The sequence below is a fragment of the Schistocerca piceifrons genome, chromosome 1, assembly GCF_021461385.2.
Source record: "Schistocerca piceifrons isolate TAMUIC-IGC-003096 chromosome 1, iqSchPice1.1, whole genome shotgun sequence".
Taxonomy (NCBI): Eukaryota; Metazoa; Arthropoda; class Insecta; order Orthoptera; family Acrididae; genus Schistocerca; species Schistocerca piceifrons.
The window spans coordinates 102,003,209-102,019,665 of record NC_060138.1 but is presented as its reverse complement, the minus strand read 5'-3'; the positions used below and the strand labels follow the sequence as shown (position 1 = coordinate 102,019,665).

The 16,457-nt window shown below is 38.6% G+C and overlaps 2 protein-coding genes across 2 annotated transcripts in view; one reads left to right on the top strand and one right to left on the bottom strand.

Moving 5' to 3' along the window:
* The window catches only part of LOC124714903 (transcription elongation regulator 1), a 255,985-nt gene extending 241,625 nt beyond the window's left edge, over window positions 1-14,360 (bottom strand). Inside the window, exon 1 of the mRNA XM_047243059.1 lies at window positions 14,210-14,360. Within this exon, the coding sequence (XP_047099015.1) occupies window positions 14,210-14,334 (125 nt within the window). The 5' untranslated portion in view covers window positions 14,335-14,360. The remainder of the gene's footprint in view (window positions 1-14,209) is intronic.
* A 296-nt stretch (window positions 14,361-14,656) lies between these two features.
* Window positions 14,657-15,356, top strand: LOC124714919 (CCHC-type zinc finger nucleic acid binding protein-like). Its single transcript, XM_047243060.1, has one exon. It carries the CDS (start codon window positions 14,742-14,744, stop codon window positions 15,189-15,191), a length of 450 nt encoding a protein of 149 aa, XP_047099016.1. The 5' UTR covers window positions 14,657-14,741; the 3' UTR covers window positions 15,192-15,356.
* Window positions 15,357-16,457: the final 1,101 nt, after the last annotated feature.

Here is a 16,457-nt window from a genome sequence, read left to right as displayed (position 1 = left end):
CAGAGTGAGGAGGGGAACAATCTCCACCTCCATGTACTGCAAGTGCTCAGTGTAGGCAACACAAACGTGTTTATTAAACTTCCACAAAAGCATTTATGTCTAGTACAGAGTTAATCGTCAGTTAAATACTTCGTGCTATCGAAACTGAGATCACTGTTTGTACTGACATATTAAATAAAGGCATTAACATCCTACGTTATCAGTTACTGTGTCAAAATAAATGCTGAATTACAAGTAGGTAAAAGAACAAATTACAACACTAGGAATGGAAGATAACTTACTATTTATTTTTAAAATTTAGTGGATGCCACACATTTCAGCAAAGCTATAACAATATTCAACACAAATTTATAATGAAACAAGAATGAAACAGGCCAATTTTGCAGAAGCTTCTGATAATTCCAATGCACTAACAGTTTCACTTTGGCATGTAATTGTTTTCACCGACTCGTCAATGGTATCTGAAGTGCCGCTGTCGACAATGAGGTTGTCAATGGTTATTTCCATCACAATGTCACTCCTCCAGTACTCCTGGTCAAGGTGGTGTACCTTTCCGCAGTAACCTTTCTAGTATTCTTAGCAACAGCCTAAAAATGAACTCTTGCAAGAGTCAACAGATTTTCAGATGACATATCACCTGTAATGTTGCACTCTCAAAAGAGTCTATTTTTGCCCATGCAATGGCATTCAAATCACAAGTGACGAGACATGCGAATCGCTTTCTGGCCCTCTCTTTTTGCCAGTGTGTCAAATGCATATGACTTCGCTGTCGCCCTATTCTCCCGAATCCTGGAGTACAGAGCCTCCTTTGTCATACTCTCATCACATTGGATTTTTCTATTCTGCAGCTACTGTATCATAGATGCTCTCCTATCGTATTTGGTGGGCAGTTTGTTGAGTTGTCTGCTGTGATAAGGTGCATTGTCCATGATTATTACAGATTGTAGAGGAAGATTTGGGAGTACAAGTTCTTCAAACCATTTTTTGAAATTAGCTGAATTCATCAGCCCATGGTAATCTCCCTGTGTTGATTTGGTCCAGAACTTTCGCTCTACCTGCCTAATGAATCCATTTTTAGAACCCACACTTCTAACTATTAGTCTTCTGGAGACGCTTCCCCACACAGTAACACCCGCATCTTTTTTTTTCCCCCCACCAGTGTTTGCCGCACATTAGGTTACTGTCCATCCAGGATTCATCCAAATAAAAAATTTCTGTGCCAGCCTCCCTGATACTTTTCAACTCAATGAGGAACTGGGCCCACCAATGCACAATGTCGCCACATTTTAATAATTAAAGTCCTCTTGTTTTCAACCTTTCTCCACACGAAACCAACGGACTTTTAACGCTTTTCTGAGAGAGATGGTACTGCAACTCCAACCAATCTTCTGTTCAAGAACTGGCAGAAGTTTTCGCACAGTGGGCACAACCTTTTGCACAGTGTAAATCTCTTCTATTGTGTCCCTGATGACTCGTTTGTTAAGTCATCAACAACTACTTCAATTTCCCCACCTTTTCCCCAAGTTGAAGAGAATAAAACACTTTTTTATGAAGTGAAACTGCATTTGAATATTTTCAGAAATGGGTTAAAGTGTATGATTAGTCATCACTGTAAGCATCTGTCTTTCTATTGGCTCTACCAGTAAAAGAGCACACATTTTAAATTAATTACAATCAAATGTGGAGCTATTTAGAAATATTCTCTAATAGGTTTATAACTGAAACTAAGCTCTTTTTGCCAGGAGTTCCTGGGGAGGCATCTGGCTGATTCCTGGCAAATTCTCTAACTCTCACAATACTACGCAGGCTCTTCCCAGTGGAAGTCGCAACTCTGAGGGAAGACTGCCAAATCAGGTGCAACAGTGATTTTTAGTTTTTTTTCCATCACTGCAGCACTTCACTACATTTATTGTTTTATAACAAGTGCTCCTCATAACAGGATTCTTTTACTGAACTGGAGTTGATGGTCACTCCCGCAATGGATCATCACTCATTTTCAAAAACAGTGAAAACCAGATGCTGCACATTGACAGCAACAGCACATCCAAGAGACCGATATAGCAGGCAACAAAGCAGAAGACAAATGCAGTCTACGACCCACAGTTGGCAACATGTACATATCGCCACGTCACACCACACCACACCACAAAATCTCCAACTGCTACTGATAGTTTCCGGTCTGGAACTATGGGGCCCCACATGCCAAGTTACAGTTCCCATACAGTATGTATTTTCATGTTTGTTGCTGTGTGTATGTAGTGTCGTCATAGGCACCATATTGGAGACACTGAGAATGGCCATTTCAGCCATACTGATGACACCTTGCGTCAAAGCAGACAGTTAGAATAGTTGGAATCTGATGCTTCTGTAATGGAAGTGCAATAATTACATTCGGATCAAAATGTATTGCATCTCCCCTATTATCTTCTTGCGTTGTGTCCTCAGTGTACACAGGAACTTCAACTTTTCCATCAACACATTCCTACAGTACTTTCAGTCTTTATCTCCATGCCACAAACAAAGGAAAAACTGGACATAAAAATGCAAGGGCAGTGAGTGATTAACATCTCGGATTAAAGTATTCTATTCCTTGGAACACACTGACTAATAAAAACCAAATTAAAGTCAATGTATTTAATGCAGCAGGCAGTGTGTGCACCACGAACAGACAGTTTCCAAAATACAGCCCTCAATTAGATTACAAGATTTCCCAGGTCAATAGAGTGTGGTAATCTTACTGTCTGCGATGATGCGTCTTACTGAGGATTATCCGAATCTTATGCTGACACTATCAGTCATTGACTTATAGAATAATCTCATCGGATTTATGTGGGGCATTGAGAGAGACATACACAACTGGGGGGGAAGGGGGGGGGGGGGGGGGCGGGGGAAAGAGTTATAATTTCAGACGTTTTGCACTTCTACCTATATTGGTAGATCCGTATATTGAGCAAGCAGTAAAGGAAACAAAAGAAAAATTCGGAGTAGGTATTAAAATTCATGGAGAAGAAATAAAAACTTTGAGGTTCGCCGATGACATTGTAATTCTGTCAGAGACAGCAAAGGACTTGGAAGAGCAGTTGAATGGAATGGACAGTGTCTTGAAAGGAGGATATAAGATGAACATCAACAAAAGCAAAACAAGGATAATGGAATGTAGTCTAATTAAGTCGGGTGATGCTGAGGGAATTAGATTAGGAAATGAGGCACTTAAAGTAGTAAAGGAGTTTTGCTATTTGGGGAGCAAAATAACTGATGATGGTCGAAGTAGAGAGGATATAAAATGTAGGCTGGCAATGGCAAGGAAAGCGTTTCTGAAGAAGAGAAATTTGTTAACATCCAGTATTGATTTAAGTGTCAGGAAGTCGTTTCTGAAAGTATTCGTATGGAGTGTAGCCATGTATGGAAGTGAAACATGGACGATAAATAGTTTGGACAAGAAGAGAATAGAAGCTTTCGAAATGTGGTGCTACAGAAGAATGCTGAAGATTAGATGGGTAGATCACATAACTAATGAGGAAGTATTGAATAGAATTGGGGAGAAGAGAAGTTTGTGGCACAATTTGACCAGAAGAAGGGATCGGTTGGTAGGACATGTTCTGAGGCATCAAGGGATCACCAATTTAGTATTGGAGTGCAGCGTGGAGGGTAAAAATCGTAGAGGGAGACCAAGAGATGAATACACTAAGCAGATTCAGAAGGATGTAGGTTGCAGTAGGTACTGGGAGATGAAAAAGCTTGCACAGGATAGAGTAGCATGGAGAGCTGCATCAAACCAGTCTCAGGATTGAAGACCACAACAACAACAACAACAACCTATATTGGTATTTTTCTAGACAGAACTTGTTAAATGCCTGTCAGTTTGGCTTTTGTAAACGATTCTCCATATAAAAGCAATATAAAATCTCACAAATGATATCATGGCAGAGCCAAACAAGGAGTATGGATCCTGTTGGTATATTCTGTGACCTTACCAAAGCTTTTGATAATGTGGACCACGAAAGTCTACTTGTCAAACCAAAACATCATTAACTATTTTCAATAACTGGTGCTCCACAGATTACAAATTGCAGTTATTTATCGAAATTTTATTGTATCACCATCAGCTGATATGAAAACTTATTCTTGCTACCAGTTTCAATTGTTACAAAATCATCATCAAACACAGTTCCCTCCAATTACAGTATGCATATGATAATCCATCCCACTATACATAACTCCAATAACCTGAACACCAAAATTCAACAAAAGGATTTAGACATTGTTCAGAACAGCCAATATGTCAACAATACATAGTACACCACACCCCTCCTGTGAATACAGGTCTTCTGAACAATGTTTAAAATCTCTGTGTTGAGTTACGTGTGTTTAATATTGAGTGGGGTGGAATGTCATGCATGTACCCACGCAAAGTATGATTGAAGAACTTCTTGTGCCTTATGATTTGAAACAATCTAAACTGATAAAAAATAGTAAAGGTTTTCATAGCAGCAGACAACGGGTCAATAATTTTCAGTGAAATACGCTGACATTAATGACATCACTCTTGTGTGTATTAAGTCTACCATTATAACAAAAAGCAGGGAGTACACTGACACTGTCACAACAGAGTAGCTACCATAAAACAAGGTAATATTACAGGGTCCCAAATAATTGGGTCCACTCTTGTTTTTATAACCTACACTGACTTTCCAGTTTCTTTAACTTCTGTAATGTTTTATAATGACTCATGCATATCAATCACGAGTGCAAACTCAGCATTACCAGGCACAGCCAAGGTAATAGCTGAACAGCACTACAAACAGTTCACAGCTAACAACTTGTCTTAAATCTCACAAACTCATATTATGCACTTTCATATAAGACATGCTACCACTGGACACATACAGTCAATGAAACACTGTAAAATTCCTTGGAGTTTAGCTGGATAACATGTTGAAATGAATCAACATATAAACTACTCAAGCAACTCAGTTCAGCATGTTTTGCCCTTCAAAGTATTTCTCATTATGTTAACCTAAGGAAATAGATGCATGCTTATTTTGCATATCTTCAATCTCAGTTGTCTTAAAGAAATACCTTTTGATGAAATGCAGCTAAGTTATGTATTCAGTGGAAGTAAACAGTTAGGATATTGTGTGAAGTAGATAACTGCTCAGCTTGCAGAGGTGCTTTTGAAGGACCTTTGAATTCTTACACTCACTTTCTGGCACATTTACTCCTTCGTGGCCTTTTTTGTTGTTGATAATCATTCATACTGAACTGTGGTATGCACAATCACAATACGAGACACAAAAGTAGATTTGCTAGGGTTAAAGAAATTGGAAATTCCTACAAACTCTACAGTGAATTAAAAACATAATTCCAACAAACTATCTGATCATTTAGACTGGAGGGTTTAAGAGTCCTGCTGTCTACATGTAAATCATACAACTGCTTCAAGGAAGTACCACAACCAATCATGCAGTATGACTATACATAAGATTATGGTAACACCTCGGTGTTACAGCAACTCTAAACAAGACTCAGGCACCTTTGGCAGCCTTTTGTGCTTCACAGCTGAAAAACTGGCAGGAGCACTACTAACTGCTAGGGCTCTCGTTTCGCTGCATAAAATACAAGTTTCTGTCCCCCATATTGTTCTAGCCACTTTCACCAGTTTCTACACCATTCATCTTCCTGCTCCATGTCAGCCTCATATTTGCCACATTTCTTTTTTACTCAACACTACCTCTTATATGTCACCCTTTTCTTTATTTATGTTAGTCCAGGTTCCATGATATCTCATTTTACTATTCCTTTAGCATATTTCAAAAACCTGCCTGTCCCTTTGCACAGGTGCCTGCCACTTACCCTCCCCACATCTACAAGTTCAACATTAGCATAATCTCATTTAACATTTTTGAGACTAAGGCCAAGTATCACTAGGGCCACAACACTGTTCAAAAAAACGCAGCTGAATATAGCTTGGGCCACAATTTTCTTGTTGTACAAGTCACCTATCACTCGTAAACTGAACTCATTTAGTATGCACACCTCAATATCTGTCCCTTTGCAGATGCTGCCTTCTGTTGTCAATTTCTAGAATTATTTCAAATGAAACATTAGTGAATGTAACAGCTGCTGTTTCAAATCTCTCAGCTAATATCTGGTCGAGTTAATGTAATTTCGTACATGTACTCCTGAGGTTTTGCAGTTTGATGTAATTCTGCTACAAATACATCAAGTCTGTTGAGTGAGCAAGAAATTTTGGATGTTAAAGAGAAAAAATGCTCAATAGCTCTTTTTTTACGATTAACTATACTGTCATCATTATTTTAAAATTTGTAATCTGTCAAAGAACTAAAGTAAATGTGAAAAAATAAACATTGACTTTCATAACGATAGATCAATTGCATGTGTGCCATTACCACTTTCAATAATGGCACATCGTTTTCTAGGCTTGACATTCTTCTAAGTGGCCAGTCTCCAATGTGTTAACCATTCCCCATTTTTCCTCCCCCACTTCCTCATCCGTGACCACACCCTCTTCCATATTTAAAGATAAATTAGCGCGATTTCAGAGATTTTCATCTGCAACTAGCACATGTGTGCTATGTTATGTATCACCCGTGTCCCCACATGCCCAATGAAATGGTTACATTAAATGCTACATGAAAAAACACTTGTTTGTAATGAGTTTTCTGTTTACACTGGGAAACATAAAACACAAGATGTTCAGTATATCTATGGACAATTCCATCTACACATTAAGAGAAACAGTTTGCAAAGATCTGAGAAAAAAAGTCAAACGAAATATGCCTGATGGCTGAGGAGAGACATACAGTACACACTAAAGTCCCAGCTATGAACTGTTCCTCAACCTAGTTATGTTAATAAATGAATACTTTCCTCATAGACGTGTAATCTCTAAAACTGACTTCACACTTACTGTAGTCCACAACACTGAAAACAACTGAATTCAAACAACTGAATTTGACTTTGTGCTCTACAAAACATACACTATGTGATCGAAAGTATCCGAATGCCCCCAAAAACATATGCTTTTTATATTGGGTGCATTGTGCTGCCACCTACTCTATGTAAGCACCTCAGTAGTTATTAGACATCGTGAGAAAGCAGAAAGGGGGTGCTACACGGGACTTACAGACTTCAAACGTGGTCAGGTGATTGGGTGTCACTCCTGTCATACGTCTGTACATGAGATTTCCACACTCCTGAAAATTCCTAGGTCCACTGTTTCCAATGTGATAGTGAAGTGGAAATGCGAATGGACACATACAGCACATAAGTGTACAGGCCGACCTCGTCTGCTGACTGACAGAGATTGCGGACAGTTGAAGAGGATCGTAATGTGTGATAGGCAGAAATATACCCAGACCATAACACAGGAATTCCAAACTGCATCAGGATCCACTGCAAGTACTACGACAGGAGGTGAGAAAACTGATTTCATGGTTAAGCCGTTGCTCATGAACCACACATAGTGCTGGTAAATGCCAAACAATGCCTCGCTTAGTGTAAGCAGCATAAACAATGACACTGGACAATTGAACAGTGGAAAAATGTTGTGTTAAGTGATGAATTACGGTACACAATGTGATGATCCGATGGCAAGGTGTGGGTATGGCGAATGCCCAGTGAATGTCATCTGCCAGTGTGTGTAGTGCCAACAGTACAATTCGGAGGCGGTGGTGTTATGGTGAGGTCATGTTTTTCATTGAGGGGGCTTGCAACCTCTATTGTTTTGCATGGCACTATCACAACACAGGCCTACATTGATGTTTTAAGCACCTTCTTGCTTCCCACTGTTGAAGAGCAATTCAAGGATGGTGACTGCTCTCTTTCAACATGATTGAGCACCTGTTCATAATGCACGGCCTGTGGCAGAGAGGTTACACAATCCCTGTAATGGACTGGCTTGCACAGAGTCCTGACCTGAATCATACAGAATACCCTTGGGATGTTTTGGAACACCAACTTCATGCCAGGCCTCACCGACCAACATCAATACCTCTCCTCAGTGCAGCACTGTGTGAAGAATGGGCTGCCAATCCCCAAGAAACCTCCCAGCACATGATTGAATGTATACCTGCGAGAGTGGAAGCTGTCATCTAGACCAGGGCTTCCCAACCTTTTCAGCTGGCGGACCCCTTCTTCAGTCGAAAATCCATGGCGGACCCCTAGTTAGTCAAGAGCACAGTAACTTTAAATTTCAGAGCTAAAGCCATGGGAACTGAAAGCTTCTTAATGCGAGTGCCATGTTCGCAGTGACCCCCCCCCCCCCCCCCGAAGTATCAATAGCCTTTGGTTTAGAGATGAATGAAAACAACTTGAAGGTCAAAAATCGACTTATGAAATAGGTACTGCACTGACAAAGCAAGTTTAACATTTAATGATGCCTGGGGCCGCATACGTGCCAGCAAGCGCTGTGACTGGTCGACAAAGCTCGCTCCACTCGCGTACAAGGTTACGGCGCATTTAGCGCCGTAAGCCGGCTCACAAACGACCCCCATATTGTTGCGATACAGTCGACCAGAGAAGCCGCATTCTCCGACACTAAACTGTGTATGCATTCTCACTTAGGAACCGCAAAGGCTGCTTGGGAATACGACCTGAAGTAAAAAAAGTACACGTTTTTCACACGAAAAAGTGATGAATTTGATTTTCACATTTTTATTCAATAATTTTACTCATTATTTTACACGATTTGGCGAAATGTGGCCTCAGACCCCCTAGAAAGAGCCGGCGGACCCGCGGACCACACGTTGGGAAGCCCTGATCTAGACTAAGTGTGGGCCAACACTATACTGAATTCCAGCATTACTGATGGAGTGCGTTACAAACTTTTAAGTTATTTTCAGCCAGGTGTCCGGATACTGTTGATCACATAGAGTACCAAAAACAAATGGTAATTAGTCAATTACTTAAACATTTTTCCTATAAAGGCTGTAAAGTCACAATGTATCTTTAACTTCTCAGCTAGAAAGTGGAGAGAAGTTAGATTCCAATAAAAATTCTCACCTTTCACAGTTACTCTTGATACAGGAGAACTCCCATTTTGAATCTGCTGCTCCATTGCTTCTTGCCAGTTACACTTCAAACAGCGATACAATTATTACCTACTCCAAGTGTCACATCCATACAGTTATCTATTTGCATGTACCTGACTGATTTGAATTTAGGACTGTCACTCACAGCTGCCAATTTGCCATTTCTGTTTTCTTCCATTTTCTATAGCTAAGAATTCAGTTTCATAGAACAATGATTGAAATAGATGCATATGGAGAAGGCCCACAATCATTGAATGTAAATGATCATCTGTTATACACCAACTGTTCTAAAACAATGAATTCCAAAAATAGACATAAGATCACTGGTACCATAATAGGCATAGGAAAAATTAATGACAAGAGAGAGAGACTCTTTCTTGATACTCTGTACATGTTAGTATTTATTCACTAACTTGTTTACTGTTTCTTAGGCCACTGTCATGTGGCAAATGACTTATCTAGAGGAAAAACAACACATGACAGAAGTTAGCAATTATATGCTTGTGGATTTCTGTATTTCCAGTAAAGTTATCTCCCTAGCTTGCATAACTATATGATGGGCGTAACATTTTACGTCACATGCAGAGCAGTTGTTGTAGCCTCTCATGTCACACCGGTCCCAACAGATTTGACACCACTAGTTTACAAAGCAAAGTGGCCTGCTATTAAACGTTGTATGTGGTTGTCTTAATAACTAGTGTAAACTATGATATTTGTAAACTATGCTGCTTGTATCAAATACATTATGATTTACGAGGGTGTGGTTGGGGCGGAATGTAAGAGGACAGCTTAAACTGTTGTCACACAGAGTAGTAGTGATTATATTTATATTCCTGTTTTGACAAAGATTTTTGCTGTTTCTTTTTGTACTTGGCTCTATTTCCGAAGCTAAGGCTGGACAGGAATCTAAGAGCACATTTTAAATTGCAGCAACTGAAACAATTAGTGATAATTATTATTATGTTGTTTCTTACAGCTATTGGGCTGTTTTTTGTATTGTGACGTATTTGTTGAGGGGCACGTTATGCAGGAACTTAAGTGCATAGCTCAAATTGTTGAGAGAGAAGCTTATAGTGATCTCAATAATAAGCTTAATTCTTATAATTATATATTTAACATCATTTTGACTAAGTGCGGTGTATTTGAAATGGATTTTTTAAGGGCTTGTGCTGTCATTTGTGGTGGTAATCTTGAGGAGAATGATTATGCTGGGGATCAGGTTTGTGGTATTGGTTAAGTTGGATTGGATCTAGCCTTGGTAGTTATTGGTTATTTATTTGTTTCTGGTTTTTAAGCTGCCAGTTTTAGTTTGTTGGTTTGTTAAGACTGAATGCTTGTGTCTGTCTTTTGCTTTTTAGTTGTGTTTGAATATTTTGTTGTATGCAGCACAGTTTTCGTTCCATTTACTGTGAGGTTGTAGTTAGTTTGTCAAAGGAAAATCTCTCTCAGATTTGGGAGTGTGTTATCGATTTCTAAGTTTCAGCTATATAGGTCTGATTAAAATTGTGATACAAGTTTTTAAGGCAGTGTGTGGGTTTCTTTTTATCACTGTCTTCGTTTGAGCTATAAAGGTCAAGTGAAATATTAGATTCCGGTCGTGTGGTTTTTGGATATTTAACCCTTGACATAAATGTGTTGTGTGAAGTCGCGCATGTGCTGTTTATCTGAAGTAAGCAGGGAAGTACTCTTGTAATGGATGTTTCTCTGGAAAATTTATTTCAATTGATGTTTTCAATATCATGTTTCATTACTTTCAATTGGACCTGCACGTAAATGATTTCTTCGATGTTTTGGTGAGGGTAGTGTCTAGTATCTGTGCTGCACTTTGAGCTATATAGATCAAATGAATTATTTGATTCCAATTTATTTACCATATATTTGCATTCCATTAACTCCAGATGAATTCATGTATCCTATTTTTCGATGTCTTGGTTGCTTTGGAATGAGCTTACATTTATGAAACCTCCTTTTTAAAAGTATGTTCCTGCCCAAAACCACATCGTTCCCACAGTTGTCCCGTTAATTTCATTTTTTTAGCTGACTGTTATATTTCACATGTTTATAGTTTGTTTTCAATGATAACGGTATATCCAGTGGTCTTCATCTTCTAGGATGCACTCTGCCTGTTATTAAAAACATTCTGTGGTTGTCTTCGCAACTAAAATAGATGACTGACTCTTCACATGCAATATGCCATCATTGGTCAAAGCAGACAAGTGGAACCTGACCCTACTCTCAGGTGGAGGCTCCTTCATTTATTGCCTGAATTAAAAGAATGCACCACAGAGACACTCCTGAAACGATCAGACACATTCAGTCAGCAGTTCCTCTTGTTATCTAATCTTGGCCTTCAGTTTAAATATGTTTCGATGTATAAATGACAATCAACAAATGGAATGTGTTGCAAGATATATAATTAGTGTGTGATGTATACCTTGTTTGCTACTGTTTTGTTCAAGATGCTGGCCTCATCGTTTACTGATAAACAATTTTAAAGGAAACATCCCTCCGTTACCAACGAAGTTCCTTATCTATTAACCATCTTTTGTAATCTCCAGCTTCTGTTACATTTTTAATTGTTACTGAACTACAACTGTATATTTTTTGATGTTATTTGACAGCCTCAAATGTTGAATAAACAGTGATTTCTTACCTACAGAAAATGATATCAGCTTGCCTTCTCTTTAAGACCATTGGCTTGTCAAGACAATAATAGGAGTGGGGGTTACCATTTATCATGCAGTGAATAATGATAATCTTCTTATGAATTCAAAACAATACCAGAATTGATCATTTAGATTTGATGACCTCTCTTAGTAGTATATTTCACAATGCTCTGCGCAAAACAGACTCAAATTATTACAGCATGTAGAGAACTTGCTAATGAAAAATTTTCAGTTTAGACATGTAAATACTAAGCAAGCTGTAGTAGTAGTAGTAGTAGTAGTAGTAGTAGATGAAGAGGAAATAACAGGTGTGTAATATAATGCAGAAAGAAAATTTTTTTGTATTTCTTCCTTCCTAGTCAGTGAAAAAGTAGCAATGATGTATAACACAGTAATGAATGTTAACTGTCAGAGTGCTGCCATAATTAGTATTTAAAAACTATATATTTTTAAACTGAGGCCCTGTCAAAGTGTCTACAGAATTAGAATTTATAGACTAAACATTTTTTAATTTGAGCCACATGTTCCACATCACTGAAGACACATTCTTAGCAAACCTAAAAGCAAACATGAATGATACCAATTTTCATAACATTACTCCTAATTATTTTTCCTTCTAATGTTCACTATGTCTTCTGATTTTTCTTAAGAACCAATTATGTACAAGGCTGGAAGCTGTCACAGCACTCCAAATGCAACAACAAATTAGATATACATATTTTAGAAATTTCCTGATAATTCCTCTGTGTTAATTTATAAGTAGGAAATACGGAAGCGTCCGATCCCACCCGTCTGCTTTGACCCATGACGTCACAAATATGGCGGAAACAAAAACACACACACACACTTTCCACAAGAAGCCTAATGACACTAACGAGACAAGCGCGGGAAATGGGGTGTTTTGGGTGGGGGGCAAACTAAATATAAACAAATTTAGACGCCTTGCGTAGCTACAACATGTAAGTGAAGACAGCCAAGCATGAATACCAACCCAACTCCCCAGGGGTCGTAACCCCTGCAACCCATAGAAGATAAAGATGCTTCAGTAGCTGATTAGTGTTTTTTGTCTTTAAAAAAAAAAATCTCACGGGATAGAACGAACATATCAGAAAAGTAAATAAAATAAGATAAAACAGAACTGGAGACAGCCACACTCAAACCAAACTCCGTGCCGTCATGACGTCACACACGACAACACCCTTACGTCACGGGTCAAAGCCGACGCGTTGGATCGGACGCTTCTGTCGACCCATGCAGACTACGAAAAATCACTTGAAAGGGAAGACTGTTCTCAATTCTGTGGATCAGTCAAAGTTGTTTTCCCTGTTGTCATATAGGAGTATCCCTCTACACAATACATGGTCTTTATTTCTAACTTATCCTCAATTTCAGTACCTACACACAAGAAAACCAGTATTATTATTCTTTAACATTTACTCAGTGTTGCCAGATGCACAGTTTCATACAAAGGCAATGAAAAAAGTAGAAAATCGGCTACTTTATTATTAAGAAGTGTTTTTTTTTGTTATATACATTTTAAATTACTTAATGCTACTCCCACAATGACTGCTTTGAAAATTACATTTTATTTCTTCCCCATTCTTTTCAAATCTGAACACGTGTCCCATTTCTAAACATCTCATCATTAACAAGATGCTAAATCTTGTGTCCCGTTTTAAACCTGTGACCTGCATAAAAAGTATCTTATGGGGTTTGCTAGGATGGCCCACGATTTTGACACATGATCTGGCAATGATATGACATTAACAAAAGAAAAGCCTATTTCCTTAAATTTAAAATACAACTATTAATTTTGTACGAAATATTACATTTTAGTTTTAGGTAAGGCATGATACTGAAATAGTATCACTGTTTCGACGAACAAGGAAACAAATTGGATGTGACAGTTTAGCATTAATTTCTATGAACTTCTGATAAAATACATCATCAAGTAAACAGGGCTGTGTCTAATAGGCATAGTCCAGATGAATTTAAGTAATCGTCATCATTACTGTCTCTCTACAGTCTCCAAATCCACTATATTGAAATAAACCCATAATTTTGGTCTCCCCTCCCCCCCTGCTTTCCTTTCTGTGACTGTCCTCTTAATAGTATTTCGCTTCAGTCCTTACAGTGTAAACAGGTGTAACTATAGAGTCACCGCCAGAACTATCATAACTTGTATCAAAAATTTTAGGAACAATCGCTGTCATCAATCCATTTCTTCGTATCAAATAGTCTTCCCAAAGAAACAAAGGAAAAAAAGAAAAAGGTGCAAGAAAATAGTGTAATGAAACTGGTATAACTTCAGCGTAAGAGGTGTCACGTGACACACAAGAGGCAAAACAGACAATACAAGTACTTCAGAACTCTGTATTCATTTAACCGGTATCGTTGTTTAAGTAGCTATTGGGAAATTAAAATCGCCGGCTTCTCGAAGTATTACTTATTTCGACAGGTAAAATTCCCAATGCTGAAAATTTATATTACCTGAAAACACCTCTGCCCCTTCCTTTCATCATCGGACGGTAATCGTCCTCCTCTTCGTCGGTATGTTCATCTTTTTCGTCATAATTGCCTGGCGAAGACATTGGCTTTTCACAATCATCAGCCATTTTACTCAGTTACTTCTTCTTCAGTTCGCGAGATATTAAACACAAAGATTATACAGAAGTCGCTGGGAGCAGAGATCTCAACGGTTCTGGTACAGCATCACAGATAAATTCACAATTATTGATTACTCACCTTAGAAGAACTATCTGGCAATATGATGTTCGTTTTCATTTTCAACATTACTGTAATACTCGACTAAAATTTGCCAATCCAGTGACAATCATTACAATATTATTTCAGCGAGTTTCGGTTGTGAAGTCACTGCACAGAACCACGAACTTTGCTATCGAGAAGGCTGTACATTCGAGCGGAACTAGCAGGAAGTAGTACCACTCATTCACTTTCCCACGTGGTGTGTGAGAGGCAGGTGTGGTGTGGTAGTGTTCTGTCGTGCAGTAAATATATTATTATGAGTTCCAGCGTGTGCTACAAATGCAACCGTACAGGACACTTTGCAAGAGAGTGCCCGCAAGGAGGTGGATTTAGCCGCGGTGGAGGAGGCGGCGGTGGGCGAGCTGATCCGAAGTGTTACAAATGTAACGGCTATGGACATTTTGCCCGCGAGTGCCGTGAAGAGCAAGATCGGTGCTACCGGTGCAATGCAGTTGGTCACATCTCAAGAGATTGCCAGCAGAATATGGATGGAGGCCCGACGTGCTACAACTGCAATAAGACGGGGCATATTGCACGAGAATGTCCAGAATCCAATGATTACGGGCGATCAAGACTTTCCTGCTACAACTGCAACCGAACCGGGCACATCGCTCGCAACTGCCCTGATGGATCCGGTGGGAAGAGCTGTTACAACTGTGGCAAGGCCGGCCATATAAGCCGCGACTGTGATCAAGATCGACCCTAAAGCTTGTGAATGTTATGAGGTACTTTTTGTATGAGAGCTTAATGTCGTATGAGGACACCTTTTGTTTTTTTGTCTTTAAGAGTACCTATACTGTAACTCGTAATAATTAGACATCAAGTTTCAATTGCCATTCAGGAAAGTAAAAATGTTGAGTAACTAATCCTACTAAGTTTTGATAGTTATTTTCATAACCTTGTTCCATTTTTTCCCATTTTGTGTCACTAAAAGTGTTTCTTGTTTTGCATCTGTATGGCCTCACAAAATGACGCCGTTAGTGGAAGGCGGAAGTCGCCATATTGGTAATATGTGCGTTTCATATTTTGAATTTCAGACTTGCCTTGTAATATTAGTATTACGCAGTAAAACGTAATTGCAGTTATATGAAATGGTAAGTAACATTAAATTGGGTGAATTTCATTATTTTTATAGGGATTATTTACCTGAAATCATTTTCTGGTTTTCACTGTCTTAAGTATTTAACGCCACGAGTGAAATTGTAAAAGCTGCAGCAGTGGACGTGCTTGAAATTAACAATTTGCCCAAATTGTAGGTGGTAATATAAATTTCATACCATAATTTTTATTATTTACATCACATTTGTTTCAAATCTAGATCTTCGTAGTGGCATGAATACGTGAGGATCCAAAGTTCGATCTGCGTGAATTTTAATACCACTGAACCGTTATTGGGAGGCAAGGAAATTGGCCAACTTCGAAATCTTGATCCACCATGTTTATTCAGTATTGCGTGTCGTCACTAAAATTCAAATGTGGCGGTATGTAAATGTAACTAGTATGTTGGATTACAATGTTATTATTGAAATAGTCTTACTTTCAGCAAGGCACTGTTAAATTATCACCGGTTTCTGCAAACTTTGCTTGAAGGCACAAATTTATTTGTAAAGAAAAAACTTACAAAACATTCTGCTGAGAAGAATTGCGGTTTACTCCGTACTCCAGTTTTACAGATCGCGTTGGATTAAAATTTCATCAGTCTGCCTCCAGATTACGGAGGTTAAACGTAAGTATTACTCAATTTTTTTTATTTTTTTTTTGTTTTTTTTTACATTCGCAAAGTGTGTGGAAGGGGCTTCTAATGTGTAGTTTCCTGCTTATTTTGTCATTCTAATTACTGCTCCAGTTGAACAAAATTGGATTATAGAAGTGACCTTAAATACAAACTCTTTTGTGTTAGAAAATTGATAAGTATTTGTTCGGATTTTATCGACTTGATTACAGTTCACTATGTTATGTCAATATAGCGGGG